The sequence below is a fragment of the Bemisia tabaci genome, chromosome 1 (assembly GCF_918797505.1).
Source record: "Bemisia tabaci chromosome 1, PGI_BMITA_v3".
NCBI classification, from domain to species: domain Eukaryota; kingdom Metazoa; phylum Arthropoda; class Insecta; order Hemiptera; family Aleyrodidae; genus Bemisia; species Bemisia tabaci.
The window spans coordinates 47,364,261-47,380,567 of NC_092793.1; the positions used below are offsets into that span (position 1 = coordinate 47,364,261).

The following is a 16,307-nucleotide window of genomic DNA, read 5'->3' on the forward strand; positions in this document are numbered from 1 at the left end:
GAGCTCTTCCTAAGGGTTACTTCAATGAATGAAACTTTGAGCGGAGGGAGAGGATGTCTAAGAATTTTTCTACATTTTTCACTCCAAATAATCAACCCTTCATGACACTTGAAAGTGCAAAAGTGTAACGTCCGTGACAAAAAATGCCCAGAAAGTGCAGAAACGCGTTTCTCGGTTAACAATGTTGTAGAAAGGAATAGCTTTGAGTTTGAACCTTAAAAGTATGGGATTGCAACTGTAGAAAATTTCTATTCGGACTCATCAATACTGGAGAGTAATAGAGAGGGTACCAAGACTTACTTCAAGACCATTTGGGTGAAAACGCCCACTGATTGACTGATTCAGCTTATCAAATTTGTAGATCTGCTTTCCTGCATTCACATCCCAGAGAATACCGTCAGACAAAACCAGTTCATCTGTTGGATTAAAAGTGGCTATGTTGTGGTTGTACTGATTTGAAAATTTCGGAGCAAGGACAACAACTTGCTTTTTGGTCTCAACATCATAAATCTACGACGATAAACAAAGAAAAAATTGAGTGAGTACAGTCATATGAAGAGTCTGGCGAAAGAAAGTTATAGTTTTCTTCTTCATTTCACCAACTTGTTTCCATAACAGTTCAATTTATGGCGAGGCATGTGGTTTCAAAGACTATTGAAGTAATCTTGTTTGTAAAATGATTTAATTGAATACTAAAACAAACCATGGCAGTGCAAATCAATTGTCTTATCTGCATTTTTTCTTTCATTGGAAGGTTTTGAACATTTTTTCCGCGCTACTTCTTCTAGAATTTCAATTTGTAATCATGTTTTAGCAGAAAGTATATGAGAGCAAAGCATTCTTACCGTTGCTATTTCAGAATTTGTGCCAACTATCCTATCTTGCGTTAATTTACTGAATTCAACATGTTCTTCGTTTTCAAAAGAGGACCTGAAAAAAAATATTTAAAACTTTATAATGTACGGCGGACACAAAAAAATAACTGAGCGAGCCATTAATACCTATGTAATTGTCTCAACCTCTTTACATAGGAGATCAGCAGTGCAATGCAGCAATGAGCCAAGTCTCTAGCTTTTAAATTTTACAAATATTTTGAAATATATGAGACCTATTTTCTGATGGCCTAGGAATCAGCCATTTTTTTCGAGTGAATCATTTTTTATTACGATCATTTGATCATTTTTTACTCTGATGTAATGATTTGGTGTGGCGCGAAATTTGAAAAAGCGCGGCAGGAAAAGTGGCAGTCCGCTTAAGTCGGTAACCCGCTTAACTCGGTAAATTTCCTCGGTCCCGATGGAAACCGAGTTACCGAGGTTTCACTGTACTGTACTTACGGGCCTTGCATTTTCTCAACTTTTGTATAATTCAAGCCGACTTTGCAATTTGTAAGATTTCAATGGCAATTATCATATTGTTCAAGCACATTATCAATTGGAGTGCATTTAGCAGAAGAAAACCAATGCTATTTCAGTGTTGTGAAAATCAAGCATCCTCATGTTTATCTAAAAAATGTCTGGAATAGCGAAAAGTTTTGGTTTTTCTACCAAAAAATTGTTAATTTTAAGGACAAACGATCATACAAACTTAAAAACTGTACATATAATTTGCATCTTTTGAAACAAAGGAGATGGAGCACAATTTGGAAAACACTGTAATCAGGTTAGTTCTTTTCTACTAAATACATTCTAATTGTGAGCTTTGCAGAATACACTTCAAAAATATTCAGATAATTGAAGTTAACAATTAAAGCAAAATTACAAACTGATTTTGCCCTTGTACATGGGAAATTTCAAGCACATGACAAAGGGGAGAGTTAATCATTAATACAATTGCGAATTAATTTTGCAAATGAACAAGGGAAATTTGTCAGAGGCAATGGCATAAGATATAATAATTTGTTCGTTGGCTTTTTCTTGTTTCCAATTTTGACCAAAAGAAGCTGAGGCTACGCTAACTGGACAACTGCCGCAAATCACAAGCCACAGCTTCAAATACTAGTTGGACAACGGCCACTGGCAGGAGGCCATCATACAATGATATTTAAAAAATACTTACACCTGTTCAAACACCCCATCGATTTTCCACATAGCAGACAGAGGTTGCCGATAAGGACTTGAAGTTAACAGTAAGTTGTTTGTTCGATTACATTCCAGATTTGAAATGTAAGATTCGTGACAACTATATGTAACATCATCCTGAGAAAAGGGGGAAAAATGCTTTAAGTTTGACTCAGATTTGATGATATCAGAATTTACCCAGTTCCCTGTTTGAGCAAGAGAAAGTGGAGAACTAAACTTTTGAGTCCACATACTCTCACATCCATAATTGAACTTCATTTTCCAAATAGGAATTACCAAATCTGGCTCATCCATAAAAACACTTATGTACATAGGGAAACTAATGGTGCATACGTTGTTTGTAAACTAGGCCAGAAATTGTAGTTTCAAACTGCAAAATGTAGTCTGCTTGAACTTTTAAACAGATCAATGTATTGTGTATTGAACATAAAAAAAAATAAAGACAAGCTAAAGCAAGAATATAAGATATTAAATCAAGGTGAAATGGAAGCATGTAGATAGTGAAATAAGGCCTCAAGAGAAAATAACAAGCTGTTTGTGAATAAACCACTTAAATATGACTGTCCATGGGAAGAAGGAACTCGCTGTCTAACAGAACAGCTACAGACTTGAAGGAGAAAACTTCTCAGACTTTTTTAAGTTTTCCCCGACCAAAATAATCGAAAATCCTTGTTTTTCACAATGAAAATGGGTACTCAGAACTAAAAATGAACAATTTTTGGCATTCATTTCACTGCAAATGACAAAAACATGAGATTTCTGAACTTCCCGTTGAGTGAATCGTTTTCTACATAAACTTCAGAAGAGATGACATCTGATGTTTATTTCTACTTCAGACTTGGTGTGGTAGTCCATTGAAAAGATGGAGATTAAAGACTACATCAAATTTTATTGAAAGTTTGAGTCTCTGCTGATTAATTTTCAATAAAAATATTTCACGAAAGTGTGATAGTTTGAAAAACTTACCACGCCAGTATTGATATTAAAGACTTTGACTTCTCCTCCATACGTTCCAGCAATTACAAATTTATCACCCTGAAACATATATAATTTATTGTTATGCTTGCAAAGATAGGTTGATGTAATTTTGGTGACTGATCTGAACAGTGCAATTTCTAGGGCAATTTTCATGTGATTCAAATCTAACACAAGTCAACTTTCATCAGTATGCTCCAGCTTTCAAAAGAATTAGATTATTTAAAATTAAAACTGAGGAATCAGAAAACTAAGCTATTATAAGGGTACTTCACATTATGTGAGGAGAATTGATGTGTGATACTTCTTTCTATTTTACGAAGAATAAATCAGAGGAGTAAACAGCAACAATAAAACACATTACGAGTAGATGAAACAATAATGATAAAAAGAAAATCTTCTGTAAAATAGAGCTAAAAGAAAGTCTTGGAAACTAAGAAAAGAAAAAGTTAGAGTGTTCATTAGATAATTAGGCAGCTGTTTACTTTAGACCGTTACTTGCAGTCAGTGCTTAAAACTCACCTTTGAGTTTTAGGAGCCATGAAGCCCGATTTTTAGGCGCCATTGAAGATTTTTTAGGGGCCGGATTGACTTTTTGCCTATACATTACGGCGCATTTAGTGACAAGTTAGACGCAAGATGTTTTCGTAACAGAACAAGTAAGTAGCTGTAACTTGGGGGAGGCAAAAGTACCGCCGAGCCGCGACGAAATTGCGCGCTCAACACAGCAAAACTGCTCGCTTTTTGCGAGTTCAATCCGGTGCCGTGCGTCGAAATTTCAAATAATCACCTAATATGAACATTCAGATTCTTAGGGAGCAATTTTTAAGGGCCATGGCCGATTTTTTAGGCGCATTTGGCGCGTTGGTGCCTGTGAGTTTTGAACACTGCTTGCAGTTGACCTAATCTGCACATGGCAGCACTGCAACTTTCTGACACTCCTCCAAAAAAGGCAGCAGCACGGTTATCAGTAGATAGAAAGTAAAAAATTGCAAAATTGGCTGACAGGAGCTCCATTTGTTTTTTAAAAGGATGCTCATTTGAAATCGAACGTTACTTACAAAAAATTCACAGCAAGTAAAGTAACCACCATCATCTTCATCATTAGATTTCAAGGTTTTGACAGGGCAAAATCTACTGTGAATTAACCGCTGATCTAGCCGTCTTGAATTAATGCCTCTGCAGTAGCGTAAGGTGAAATTACAAGGCGCTGACTTGTTGGGTTTTGGGTCCGGACACTTATGAGGACTGAAAATTTGAATACATGACGGATGTAGCAGAGATAAAAATGCAAACGCAAAGGAGACTTATTGATTAATTGATAAGACAAGTGGAGTGTTAAAACTAGCTAACCAACAACTGCTGGCGCTGAGTTGGCAATTTTATTTGGAAACTGTCAATTCAGGCTGCGGTAAAGGCAATGTGAAAGAAATCGCACACTGAGTGCCTACAGTTGTTGGTTCACTAGATTCAGGGCTCAACTTGCCTTGTTGATGATTTCCTTAATTCGGCCCCTTCAGGAAAGCTTTTTGCAGTACCTTTTTTGATTACTTTTCTGCACACTTTCAGATTCTGGAATCAGATTTTAAAAATTTAGGACTGAAAAATTTACAGCTATTTTAAGACTCCTGCTGCCCTTACAGCCCTCTGTCCTGTTGTTAGACATTTTGCATGTGAAATTTGAGAGCACACTCAATAACTCCAACTTCAACTACGTAAACATTCCATATCCATATAAAATCACAGTAGTATAACCGGATCGCTGTATTTTTTACTGAAAATTGTAGCAGCAAGGAAGGGGGCAGGTGTTTTTTGGCATTAGTTCATGGGAAAAAATGCATTATTTTTATCTGACAGATACATCCCTGAATTTTTTCCTCCTGAACTCAGACACTCGGTCGAATACTTTCTCTCAGCTCTGAGCTTCTCTTGACTTTGAAATTCAGCTGCATACTTACACAAATAAATTAAACTGCGGACAAACAACCATTGGATTTTTACAAAGGGCATGTTGATTGGTTAAATATTCTGTGACGATAGAATCAAGAGTAATATTTCTTCTTTCTGGTTTCAGAAGGGGTTGCTCAAAGCTAGAACTTGATGGCAATGCTCTGTCTTTAGATCCGTGCTTCCGGAAGGATTTTTTACTAGATGACTGAGGGGTTGACCAAGTTTGTTCTATTCGTCTAGAGTGAGAAAAACAGGAGCATAAATCAATTAAATATTAGTGTATGGACCATTGAATAAACACAATACATAAAGCTTTTCCTAACAAATATTGAAACATAATTCATAAAACATAATGGAGGACATTCATAGAGAAATGCAGAAAAAAATGCTCACGGCAGAAATACTGAACAACACAGTGGATCCAACTTCCAGAAACACAAAGATGGCCGAAGTGCGAAATCACGTATATCCGTTTGCAAAGTTGCAGACTTCCTTTCATACTTAATATTTTTCTCTCGGAGACTAGTCAAGGTAATTTCTTAATGTTTCTTCTCTACCAGCGGGGAATTCTGTAGAAATTTCGAGCTATAAAGCTGGCTTGTTCTTTGGTGAAAAATAAAATAGGGATGGATATTTTGAAACACTGCAATGGAGATAAGTTGTTCTGCACTTTGGTCAATGACAAATGGATGAGGTGCTTGGATAAATATTTATGATGACACCTTTGGAGAAGACAATCTTGAGGCTCTTAAAAAATATGGTGGCTGTTCCTATTGGAAAAACACAGCGGAGGAGGGAAGAATACAGTAAATAAAATGAAATTCTCTGACATTTCCCTGATTTCCCGGCCGCATTTTAGTGAAATCCCCTGACAACTGAGGATATTCCGGAATTTCCAGAGGGCTAAAAAATCATCAGATACAATAGTTTCCCCGCAAAGTTTCTTTTTTGAAACTTTAAACCCATGCTGGAAAGCAAATAAAGGTGATTTGAAAATGTATCCCTGGCCTTATCGTCTCCTTCTCTGACTTTCCAGATTTTCCAGACATTTTTTGGTTTTCCCTGACTGTGGTGACCCCGTTAAGGAGGCTCTTCACAGGCATCGAGGAGGTTGCCACTCAAAAACATGATGGATGACACCCTGGAAAAATATGGAAGATGGGGCTTTTTGAAAAACAGAAACAGAGGCTGCCAATTAAAATCCTTGATCAACAACTCGCAAGAAAAAATACAGAGGCCAATGCTCTTCCAAAAGAACCTGGTGCATGATGCTATGAATATACTGGTAGTTGAGACATTTTGAAAAACCCTTCGTAAATCCTGGTTAATGCTCCTTAGGAAAGGCACTGTGGTTGACAAAAAATGTGTAAAATGATTTGCTATAAATACTATATTGCAGTAATACTTACTTGATTTTGATTGGAGTTGATTTACTAGAGGAAGGTGTCCCTGAGGTTAAATTCATATCTACAGGATGGTTGAGGTTATTGGGCCGATGAACAGGAGAGTTGGGGGTGGCGCTTCGAGCCTGCAAAAAGAGCACCAAATGGTACTTTAGAAGCTGATTTCGCCCTGACACTTCAAAAATCATTTGACCTTATTAATGAAAAAGACGTTCATCTACAATGAGTTTTCTATTCAGATAGACTTTCCTATTTTTCTGACTTCTCAGACACATGTTCATTTTCTTGATCAGTTCAAGACACCTTCGATATATCCTATCCAATAGTATCCTATACCATATTTCTACTGCTTTCTCTTCCAAGTTAACCCATTCACGTCATGGCATTTTCTTGCCCACTGTGCTAGCAGTACGAGCACCTGGGAGGGCAACAGAATTCTCTTGAATAATTTTGAGAACAAAAGCCGCGCGTTACCTATCGGGCAATTCAACAATCATGATCAAAAAATTGCCCAACAACAACACCAGTTACCTCGTTTATAAACAATTGCAGTTATCCCAGGAGAGCTCTGATGAATATTCGTCTGGGTTCACAAATATGTAAAACAAGTAAACTTCACTCAAAACACACATGCAAGAGGAAAAAACAAGATGGTATTATTTGGAGGAAAAAAATAATCTAGACACTATGATTTTCACAGTCACATTCTGTGACTCAGAAATGAGAGACAAATCACTGCATAATAAAACATCTGAAAATTGGCTATAACTCTAAACTCATCTAAAAGGAATGTTTGCTGTGCTTATATTTGCGGCAAAATTCCGCAAAGCGCATTTTTTAATATTTAATGTATCTATGAGTGCGTACCTTTCCTTGCGCAATTGAAAAAGGTGACAAGAATGGGTTCTGGGAATGAGCTTTAGATTCTGGTAACTCCGCTTCTTTTTGCAATGCTGCAGCTGCCACCTTCATACCACGACTTAACAGGTGTTGATGTATCAGTGTCAACAGTTGCTTTTCATTGTACTGAATTTTAGTTTGCGCAATAACATTGGCCTGAAAATTTGAATGAAGAAACTTGAAATGAGTCGAGTGATGGCAAAAAAAAAAATAAATAAATAAAAACTATTGGAGATTTTATTTTTAATTATATAGATAATTGGTGGTATGTACCAATGACTGACAGCGGTGCTGTGTTCTAAAACGGATCCGTCAGAGGTGAAGGAAAAATTGGTAGTAGACCAACCACAGGGTCCTAGACCAGCCATCAGTGAATGGAGATTCCTTTGTTACATCTGCTGGAGGAGCATCTAACTTAAAATTCAATAATACTGTCAACAAATGTCTAATCTGAGGTAATAGTGTTCTAAAATAAGGATAATAAAAGATGTATTTCTGTTATTGGATTCACAGATATAAGAAAGAAAACTCTAATGAACACACCCAACTAGTGTATCTTGTGGTATATATCTCCTTTTCTTCCTCACTACAGAACACAAGAAAAGTATGCCTAAAATTCTATTCATCACAAAAAAATCGAAATAGGAGGGGCAAGGGTGATAGAAATTTGTTATTTCAACTGTTTTGTCAAACTTTGAAAATTAACTTAAATTGTACAGTCTAAACGTTGCAGAAAAAACCGTTCATGTATGTGCTAACCATTTTTACCAAGTATCAACTTACTCCTGAGTTTATTACAGCTTATTGAATTGACTGATGTAGCGACAAAACAGGAAAAAACCTGATAAATTATCTGGAGAAATGTATGATAATAGAAAATATTCCTTTCAAAACTTGGGCTAAGATGGAAATGGTGCCCCCAGAAATTTTTAGTTCTCTTTATGAGTTTATAATAAGGCATTAAGGTATTTCAAAAACATCTAGATATTCTACAAAAGGAGAAAAAAATGCATGCCCTGATACTTGAAAACCTGATTTAAGTGGCTTTGCTGAATATCATTGCGTAACCGAGGGATGTGATCAAGTCAGTGATAATGAACATTACCCTATGAATATTGGAGAGAGAAACTTCCATTTCTGAGCCATCTGGTTTTTTCCCACAAACTCGCTCTAAGAGGAACAAGGCATGCTGCTGGAACTTAACATGTTCTTGACGCTTTTCTTGCAAAATTGGATCTCGCATTAGTCCTAAAATAAAAAAAGATGACAAGGATTACTTAAAGGTTCAAATGAAATGTTTCTTCAAGGCATTTTGACTACATTTTCTTTATTTTTAAAAATTTCATGATTTCATGTGTTTAAAGGCAAATACACAACCTTTTTTAATATTTACTTGCTATACTCGAACGGTCATTTTCCAAGCAAGATCAGCAACAGCAGAATTGTGATTCAAAAGTTACAACTGATGGACATGAAACACATGTTCCTCTACAAAATGAGACGTTAGGCTAGACACCACAGTTCTTTCCAAAGGCAAGAAGGAATTTGTTGGTCATTTTTCGGGAATTTACATTTGCTAAATAGCATAAGAGCTAATTTTGTGCACTGTAAATTACATTTCAATAAGACATAGTAAATTCTATCAAAACAGGCTCTAACAACTTAAAATTGCTTTTTTCTGCGCCAAAACTTCAAAAATTCATATCTAAGAGAATTTTTGAGCTGGCGAGCTGTAATTTCATCAATGTTAGTACTTTGATCCACATGGAAAACATGCATGAAAAAAAATGTCAAGATCTGAGATGGTAGATTGCTTGGTTTGGATAAATTGGCATAAAATAATCCATTGAGGAGGAGAAACTGGTGAGCCTTTTCTCACAGAGATTCAGAAAGTTTTCGTTTTTCTCATTTTGAAATAATCTTTTTCCCAAAAATTTTCCATGCTGTGATCATTATTCAGTTCTTGGTGTGTGTGTGGTTTTTTTTTCTTTTTCTTTGTCTCATGAGACTGCATGAACATTGTTAGAATATGTACCCACTTGTTAATTCTCCACTGGTAAAAAGAGGTAGAACGCTCAGTATCTGTCGCACAGTTTCACTCCTGGCGAGTCCCACAAGTGCTTGGCAAGCCAGACATCTAATACTATCTGCTTCTGTTAGAGGGGTTTTCACTGTCAAAAGTGATAGTAACAACTGAAATGAAAGAATAGGTTACTTATAAGTTTAATAAAAACCTATTTGTTTATATATGTATAAGAGAGAACATGTTTATCTTTAAAAGCAAAGTCATTAAAAAGTTTGTTCTGACAGTTTTTTTTCTGCGATGATTAAAAAGACGTACCAATAATTGAGCAAACGAATCTTAAGATAGAACTTGCAGTCAAGTTAATTTCACACTAAATAAATTTTTTCACTTTCAGTATGCAAAATAGGGTGAATAAATACAAAACTTTGACCTTTGAAACGAAAATTGAGCCCTAAACTTAAAAATTATTCATGTTCTCCTTGTACTGGGAGAATAGCGCGGATCGCACGCCGGACAGCGGCTCAGCGAGGAGGAAATATTGTGACGTCATAGGTTAGATTTTGCTCTTGTTTCCCGTGTGAACCGCGGCCAGCCCTAGATTGATCAGCACTTTTCGTGAGATGCTATTGGCGTAAAGGGGCAGGACGCGCGGGACGTAGGAAGCGGCGGTGCACGGTGACGCGCGTTTTCCGGAAAATTTCTAAACTCAGTCGCTCATGTTCGCCGGGATGGGAAATGTCGCGATTCCGTGTAATGTCCAGGTGCACGTAAAATTCCATCCCTGAGTCCTCAAAGTGTTTTTCGGCGGTGTCGAATCAATCTCCGTAGACCTCTGGAATAGAGGATCAGCACACTAGAGTCGTCCGACCGTTGCCCTCGCCAAGTCACTGAGTGCGGTTCAACCCTTCCGTCAACGTTTTGAGTGAAAATTCGTCAGCAGCCTCCGCGAGACCCCCGGCATAGAGGATCAGCACATAAGAGTCGTCCGACCGTGCCCCCGCCAAGTCCTGGTGTGCAAGCTGTAGTTTTTGTCTGTTTTTAAGTTTCGGTTGTTTTGGAGAGTTTTTGGAAGTTTGGAAGATTTTGAAGAAGATTTAGTTGTGTTTTTCGGTTTCGTTGTTCTGGAATTTGATTCGTGTATTTTATCTATGATTATTAAATCAATCAATCATTTATTTAATCGATCAATTGTTGTCTTGTCATCATTCAACCATGTGAGCTATCCGTGGCTCCTAAAATTCGCGGATTGGTGGAGACCTCGCCTTTTAGGCGCCCCCGAAATATTCACGCTCTTTACGCCCCCAGAGCGAACCCGTGTCAAGTGCGTTGCCGGGCGAGCTTTAGCCCTTTCACCTTATCAAGCCTTCAGACAAATATGCCGGGGGTCAATGCTAATAGTTGCCTAGTTTTATTGGTTAAAAATCTCTTTGGGCACTTCTAGGTACCAGATGCGCCCTTTTCAGCCGTTTGGGTCTCCGGATGTAACATGTACTATAGTGCATAACCTTTTGCCTTGTGGGTAATGACGCCATTCTGGTACACGCGGTAAAATTTGGATTTTGTTCTTCTCTGGTATTTGTAAAAATTTTTGTGAAATGTTTTGCTTTTAACATAAGATCCGCGCACGGATGTATTACCTAGTTAAAATATTTCAGGGCCTCGTTACGCTGAAATGCTAATATCCGAGGCAGTACTTTCAGATCGAACTTGAAAATAGTCCGAACAGTCGCGTGATCTCTTCATTTTAGTGACGTATTACTGTGCTATTTTATGATTGGTTCATTTTCTTGGCGCAGCATCGTCAAATGTCAGCTGTTTGCGGCTTTGGGCTGAAGGTTTAAGGTTAAGTCAGAGAGTATAGAAGGTTAGAGGCCCGACTCAATGCTAGGTAATTGAACCAGAAGCGCTCGCAGCGCGCTCGCTGGCAACATACGCAACTCCTATTTTCTACTGTTTTCCAGTGACTTAGCGGCAGGTACATTGCTGCCGGACCACCTCCACGTGGGCAATTTTATATACATCGTCCGTCCGCAACTTTCGCTTGGCCGAGTCAGCTGTTTTATAGTTATGTTTTTCCAGTCCCCTTTTTGGATCTCTTTTTTAGTTCAGTTCTGTCTGCAACCTCATAAGATATAGGTGTATGAAAACGTCCCTCACAGTGTTAAAGAAGCACCCTCCAACGCTTTGGCGTTGGAACTGCTTGTTTTATTATTAAATACTCTCTCTTGCAAGATACATTAGATACACAAATGTGAACATAAGAATGAACTTACCATGATACCATTATTGACGCGGATGCACTCCCACACTTTCTCTAGCAACATTTTACTAGTGAGACCTCCAACAGATGAGCGTCTTTTATGGGATCCTGTTGGGCTTTTTGAACCTGTCTGAAAACAAAATTATTGGATCAGTTTTTACTGCTATTGAATATTCCTTTTTCTTTTGATGGACCATTAAACAAGGTGCGAATTTAAGAATAATGGGCGTATTGTAATAATTTTGATTGGAATTGGTTCATAATTTGATCGTCTATCGAAACCGGCCGACGAGGAACAACTGTCTCTGGCTCATCCACTAACAAACCTAACTGCATGGGGAAAGTAATGGCTTGTATGTTGGTCTCAAATGAGCTAGAAATAGTAGCTTCAAATTGCAAAATGAAATCCAACTCAACATTTAATGCCATGAAAAAAGTTCAAGAGTACAGTTTTTAATTTTTGACTAGTTTTGATATATTGATATCAATGGTTGATTGGAAACTAACTACATACCTGACTTTATTAAAAGATGATTTTTGGTGGAAAAATATCTTAATAAATGATCTAGAGACAGACACTTCAATTTTTCCAAAATAATCCATCTGACAGTTGAAAGGTGAAATACATACCCAAAATAAAAAGTCCAAAAGCTGAGCATCTACCTCCTAAAACAAACCATAATGACATTTGCGACAAAATTCGAAAATCAAACTTACTCTATTCATGGGAGCACAGACACAGGTGATAAGGACATTGAGAGCAGCTTTTTGAACTTCAGGGTCAGCGACAATCTCACCTTCTGCTGCACCTAAGATCACATTCAATCCTACATTGTTGGCTTCGTCTGGGGGCTCGATCACCTCACAAAGTTGAAGCATTACTTGTGGTATGGTTGCACAAATATTCAGAATATCTAGGATACTTCGAACTGTTTCAATTCTGTAAAAAAAGAGAGCAAAAACTTGAAGGACTCAGAACTAAGAAAGACTTTTTAAGACCAAAATCTGGGACTATAAAGAAGTTTAGACTGGTAAAATTAAGGACTCCTAAAGCAAGCTCAAAGATGTAAAAGGAAATTTTAAGCCCCAATGGCCAAATTATGAAAGTTCCTTTTTCTTACTCTTATATGCTCTGCTGCTTGTGTGTATGGAGACAAAGGTGCTACAGTCAACTCTCGATAATTCGAAATTAAAGGAACCAGAGAAGTCCAATTGAAAATAGTTCCGACTTAGTAATCAAATAAGAAGGGTAGAGCTGAAGAAATTCTAATGAAAGAGATTTTAAAGAAATGAGAATCAAGATTAATTCACAAATTTGGTTAATCCTTATTTACGTAAAACATCAAATGAAAAGTGTCGGATATTGTAGCTGAGCGTCGTCCAGTGTGTGATGTGAGCCACTCAGACATCTTCTCGATGTTGACCTGCTAGAGATATAGAATTATAGATAGCTTTACATAAAATTTTCAACTATTGAGGTAAATTATGAGCGCTTGGCTCTAAAAAATTCGAATTATCAAGGGAGGGAAAACAACGGTAATTTTTTTTTTTTTTTTTTTTTTTTTTTTTTTTTTTAAACTATTATGGTATTCTTGAGGGATCAGCACTAATTTTTGCACAAGTAGGAGTTTTAAATTACTGCCAGTTGACTGTACATATCAAATTCATAACATATTCTTAGCAACTAACCTGCCCGGATAGTTCCACTCAGAAGCAAACATGATGACGCGTAATAACAAAGTTATGGCACCATAATCATATAGTTTGTCCACAGGCTCCCACTTGGATTTGAATGGTAGCAATTCCAAAACAGTTTCAATTTGTTCAGCAACACTTTCAGGCGTTGCTTTGCAGACCTGTTACAGAAACGCATGACTGATTATAAAAAGGTAAATTTACTTAATGATTAACAAATAATTGGTACATATAAGCCATACAGCCATGGCACAAGTTAAACGGCAAAATTGTTGAAACAAACGGGAACTTTGACAAAAATTTACAAAAATGTGTCCAACTACTTATGTTCAAATCTGGATGAATATATACTCCTGGAAAATGTAATAACAGCCATCTATCATTATTCTGTGAGCTCCTTAGTAAAATCGTAAAAAAAGAAGGGAAATTCTAAAAGACAATTAATCAGGTATTGATCAGTGGCAATATTGTAAAACTCCATCTTTCATTGTCTTCTGGATCTTCTTACTTTAAAACAATTTTTTTTTTTAAAGTGAGCAAGATCAGTAACGGCTGAAGAGCTTGTGGGTTCATTTGAGTCAGATTATCATACAGACATTCACTGATCTTTGTTATTCTCTCAGCATCTCTAGTTGCTGGTGACTAGAATAAACGCCCACAAGCTTGAGGATTGTAACATTTTTTGAGAATGTGACTGTTTTTCATGCTGCTAGTTAAGAAAAAATGTTTATCATTGACGTTCATTCCTTTGTTTATTCATTGGACTTTATTCTGCAATTCGGAACTACAATTTCTAACTCAGTTTAGAAACAACATATGTACTATTAGTTTTCCTATGTGTGTGTTTTTATGAATGAGCAAAATATTGTAGTTCCTTATTGCAAAATGAAGTACAATAATAAGTCTCACATAAGAAAGAGAAAACTGTTGGCGACTACAAATTTTATAAATTGAACGACCAGATTACTTTTCCACTTCAGGACAAACAATTTGACTCACCTTGAATGTAGGCATTTCAGAGTTAGACTGGAGTTGCTGAACTTTCAGGAAAAGGTGCGCCTCCAGGTAGCGTTTTAAGGCAACACAGACATGACGAATAACTTGCCGGGATGAGGATTCTTCATCCTCGTTCAATAAATCATTATCAGGGTCAACCAGTAATTTAACTGTGCTCATCTGAAAAAAGAGGATTCAAATGTTTAATAAATAAAAAATTTGGGAACAATATACTCTGGAAAATAATTATGCAACACTGGCCTTCTGCCATAACTTGGATACCTCCTGATAATAAACAAGTTTTATCATGGGTAGAAGATCATTTGTAGGACCACTTCAAAATTTCTGCTCAAACCTTCATAATGGGTCTATTGTACACTAAAAATACAACAAATTAAGTAGAAATTTCAAGAATAAAATCGCTCAAAAATCACACTAAGTACATTATAAGAGTTTATAAGCCAAGCCTTAACACAACCAGGCCCGCCACATCCCATCTCAGGCCCTGGTACCACTTTTAAGGTCCGGGCCCCAAGCACAGAGGGGGGGGGGGGTCCGAGGGGCATCCCCCGGGAAATTTTAGAATTTATACGACTAATCGGACGCATTTTGAAGCTTCCATACAGAATTTTTCCATCAATTTCTGCGGAATAATATTTTTTTTTTTTTTTTTTTTTTTTTTTTTTTTTTTTTTTTTTTTTTTAATACTTTCAGCACAAAATACTTGGGAATTGTTGCATTCAAAACATCTGGAAAATTTTTATTTTTTTTGGGGGGGGGGGGGCATATGATACTACTTTCAGTTCTATGAGGGCCAGGCCCCCCTGGACTCCCCCTTTTTTTTGTCTATGGCAAGGGAGTTGAGTCATGAGCCATTGAAGTCGAGGATGCCCAGACTGGAGACTCTTAGCATCTGACGACGGAAGAAAATGAAACACAGTTACTATAAAAATCCCTCTGTATTGAAAATCTTGAAAATAGATAGAAATTTTCCAAGAAGTATACTTCTTTGAAAATTTAAGAAGAATTCTACAGTGCCCCAGCGTGTTTCTGAAAATCTATTCACCTTTTGCGAAATTTTAAGGGGAAATTTTTCACTTTTTCTTATGAAACAAGGGTTGCATGTGAATTCGTAGTGGTTTTTAACGGGTAACACGGGCCCCCTCCGGGGCCCGCGCCCCAGTACCAGGGACCCAGTATCCCCCCCTTGTGGCGGACCTGAACACAACGCACAATTAAGAAATCCGTTTTGAGCACATTTTTTCATCATAGAGCACATAGAGCCGTAATGCAAGTGGGAGAGCTGGGGCCACTTTTAAGCATTTTTCAGGTCCTGAATTCCAAGACTCCTGTGTGACGCCGGGTCACTTTTTTGATACATGATCGATTGTTTGCGATACACGGGTATCCGGCCATCTGACGTAAACAAAGAAGATAGGAATCACCATTCATACGCATTCCACGCTGCCATTTTGGATTAAACATGTATCGAAAAAGTGACCCGAACTCGGCGCACATGGGGCTCGGAACTCGTCAAGCAGAACATGGCGCCAGCTCTCCCATTTACATTACGACTCTATGTTCTTTATGTTTTTCACTGGCAATATGGTGAAGTACCTTTGGTACTTGGTTGTATGGTTTCTTTGCCGCAAAAATGGAGCGCCAATAAAACCCTAGGACACATGGCACATGGGTAAAATCAATAAATAATGTATAAACAGGGTTAGGATTTAGTGATCCAATTTTTCACATCAACAGTCAAAGTTGAGATGAACAACCATTCTCTTTTCATTTTCGCCTCAAATCAAATGTTTAGCAGTTTCTTTGTCTTGAGTATGTGGTCCTGAATTCATTCAAGAGTTAGAAGTTCACCATTTATTTAGTATTATAGCCTTTTGACCTCTCAAGCTTTACCGATATGATCTCATGTAGTTCGAGGTTTCTTTGGCCCAAACCAAGTGATTACACATCTGATGTGTGTCTTATGGCTCTTCAAATTCGCAGTTTAGAACTAAATCAGA

The 16,307-nt window shown here is 37.3% G+C and overlaps 1 protein-coding gene across 1 annotated transcript in view; it reads right to left on the minus strand.

Moving 5' to 3' along the window:
* LOC109038853 (protein mahjong) overlaps window positions 1–16,307 on the minus strand; it is a 32,461-nt gene that overhangs the window by 5,932 nt on the left and 10,222 nt on the right. The window contains exons 12-25 of the mRNA XM_019054073.2: window positions 14,290–14,466; window positions 13,285–13,451; window positions 12,313–12,535; window positions 11,609–11,725; window positions 9,349–9,502; window positions 8,415–8,557; window positions 7,277–7,465; window positions 6,416–6,534; window positions 5,015–5,242; window positions 4,118–4,304; window positions 3,048–3,116; window positions 2,059–2,198; window positions 846–930; window positions 301–510 (exon numbers count right to left, since the gene is read on the minus strand). Coding sequence (XP_018909618.2) covers window positions 301–510; window positions 846–930; window positions 2,059–2,198; window positions 3,048–3,116; window positions 4,118–4,304; window positions 5,015–5,242; window positions 6,416–6,534; window positions 7,277–7,465; window positions 8,415–8,557; window positions 9,349–9,502; window positions 11,609–11,725; window positions 12,313–12,535; window positions 13,285–13,451; window positions 14,290–14,466 — 2,208 coding nt within the window. The remainder of the gene's footprint in view (window positions 1–300; window positions 511–845; window positions 931–2,058; window positions 2,199–3,047; window positions 3,117–4,117; window positions 4,305–5,014; window positions 5,243–6,415; window positions 6,535–7,276; window positions 7,466–8,414; window positions 8,558–9,348; window positions 9,503–11,608; window positions 11,726–12,312; window positions 12,536–13,284; window positions 13,452–14,289; window positions 14,467–16,307) is intronic.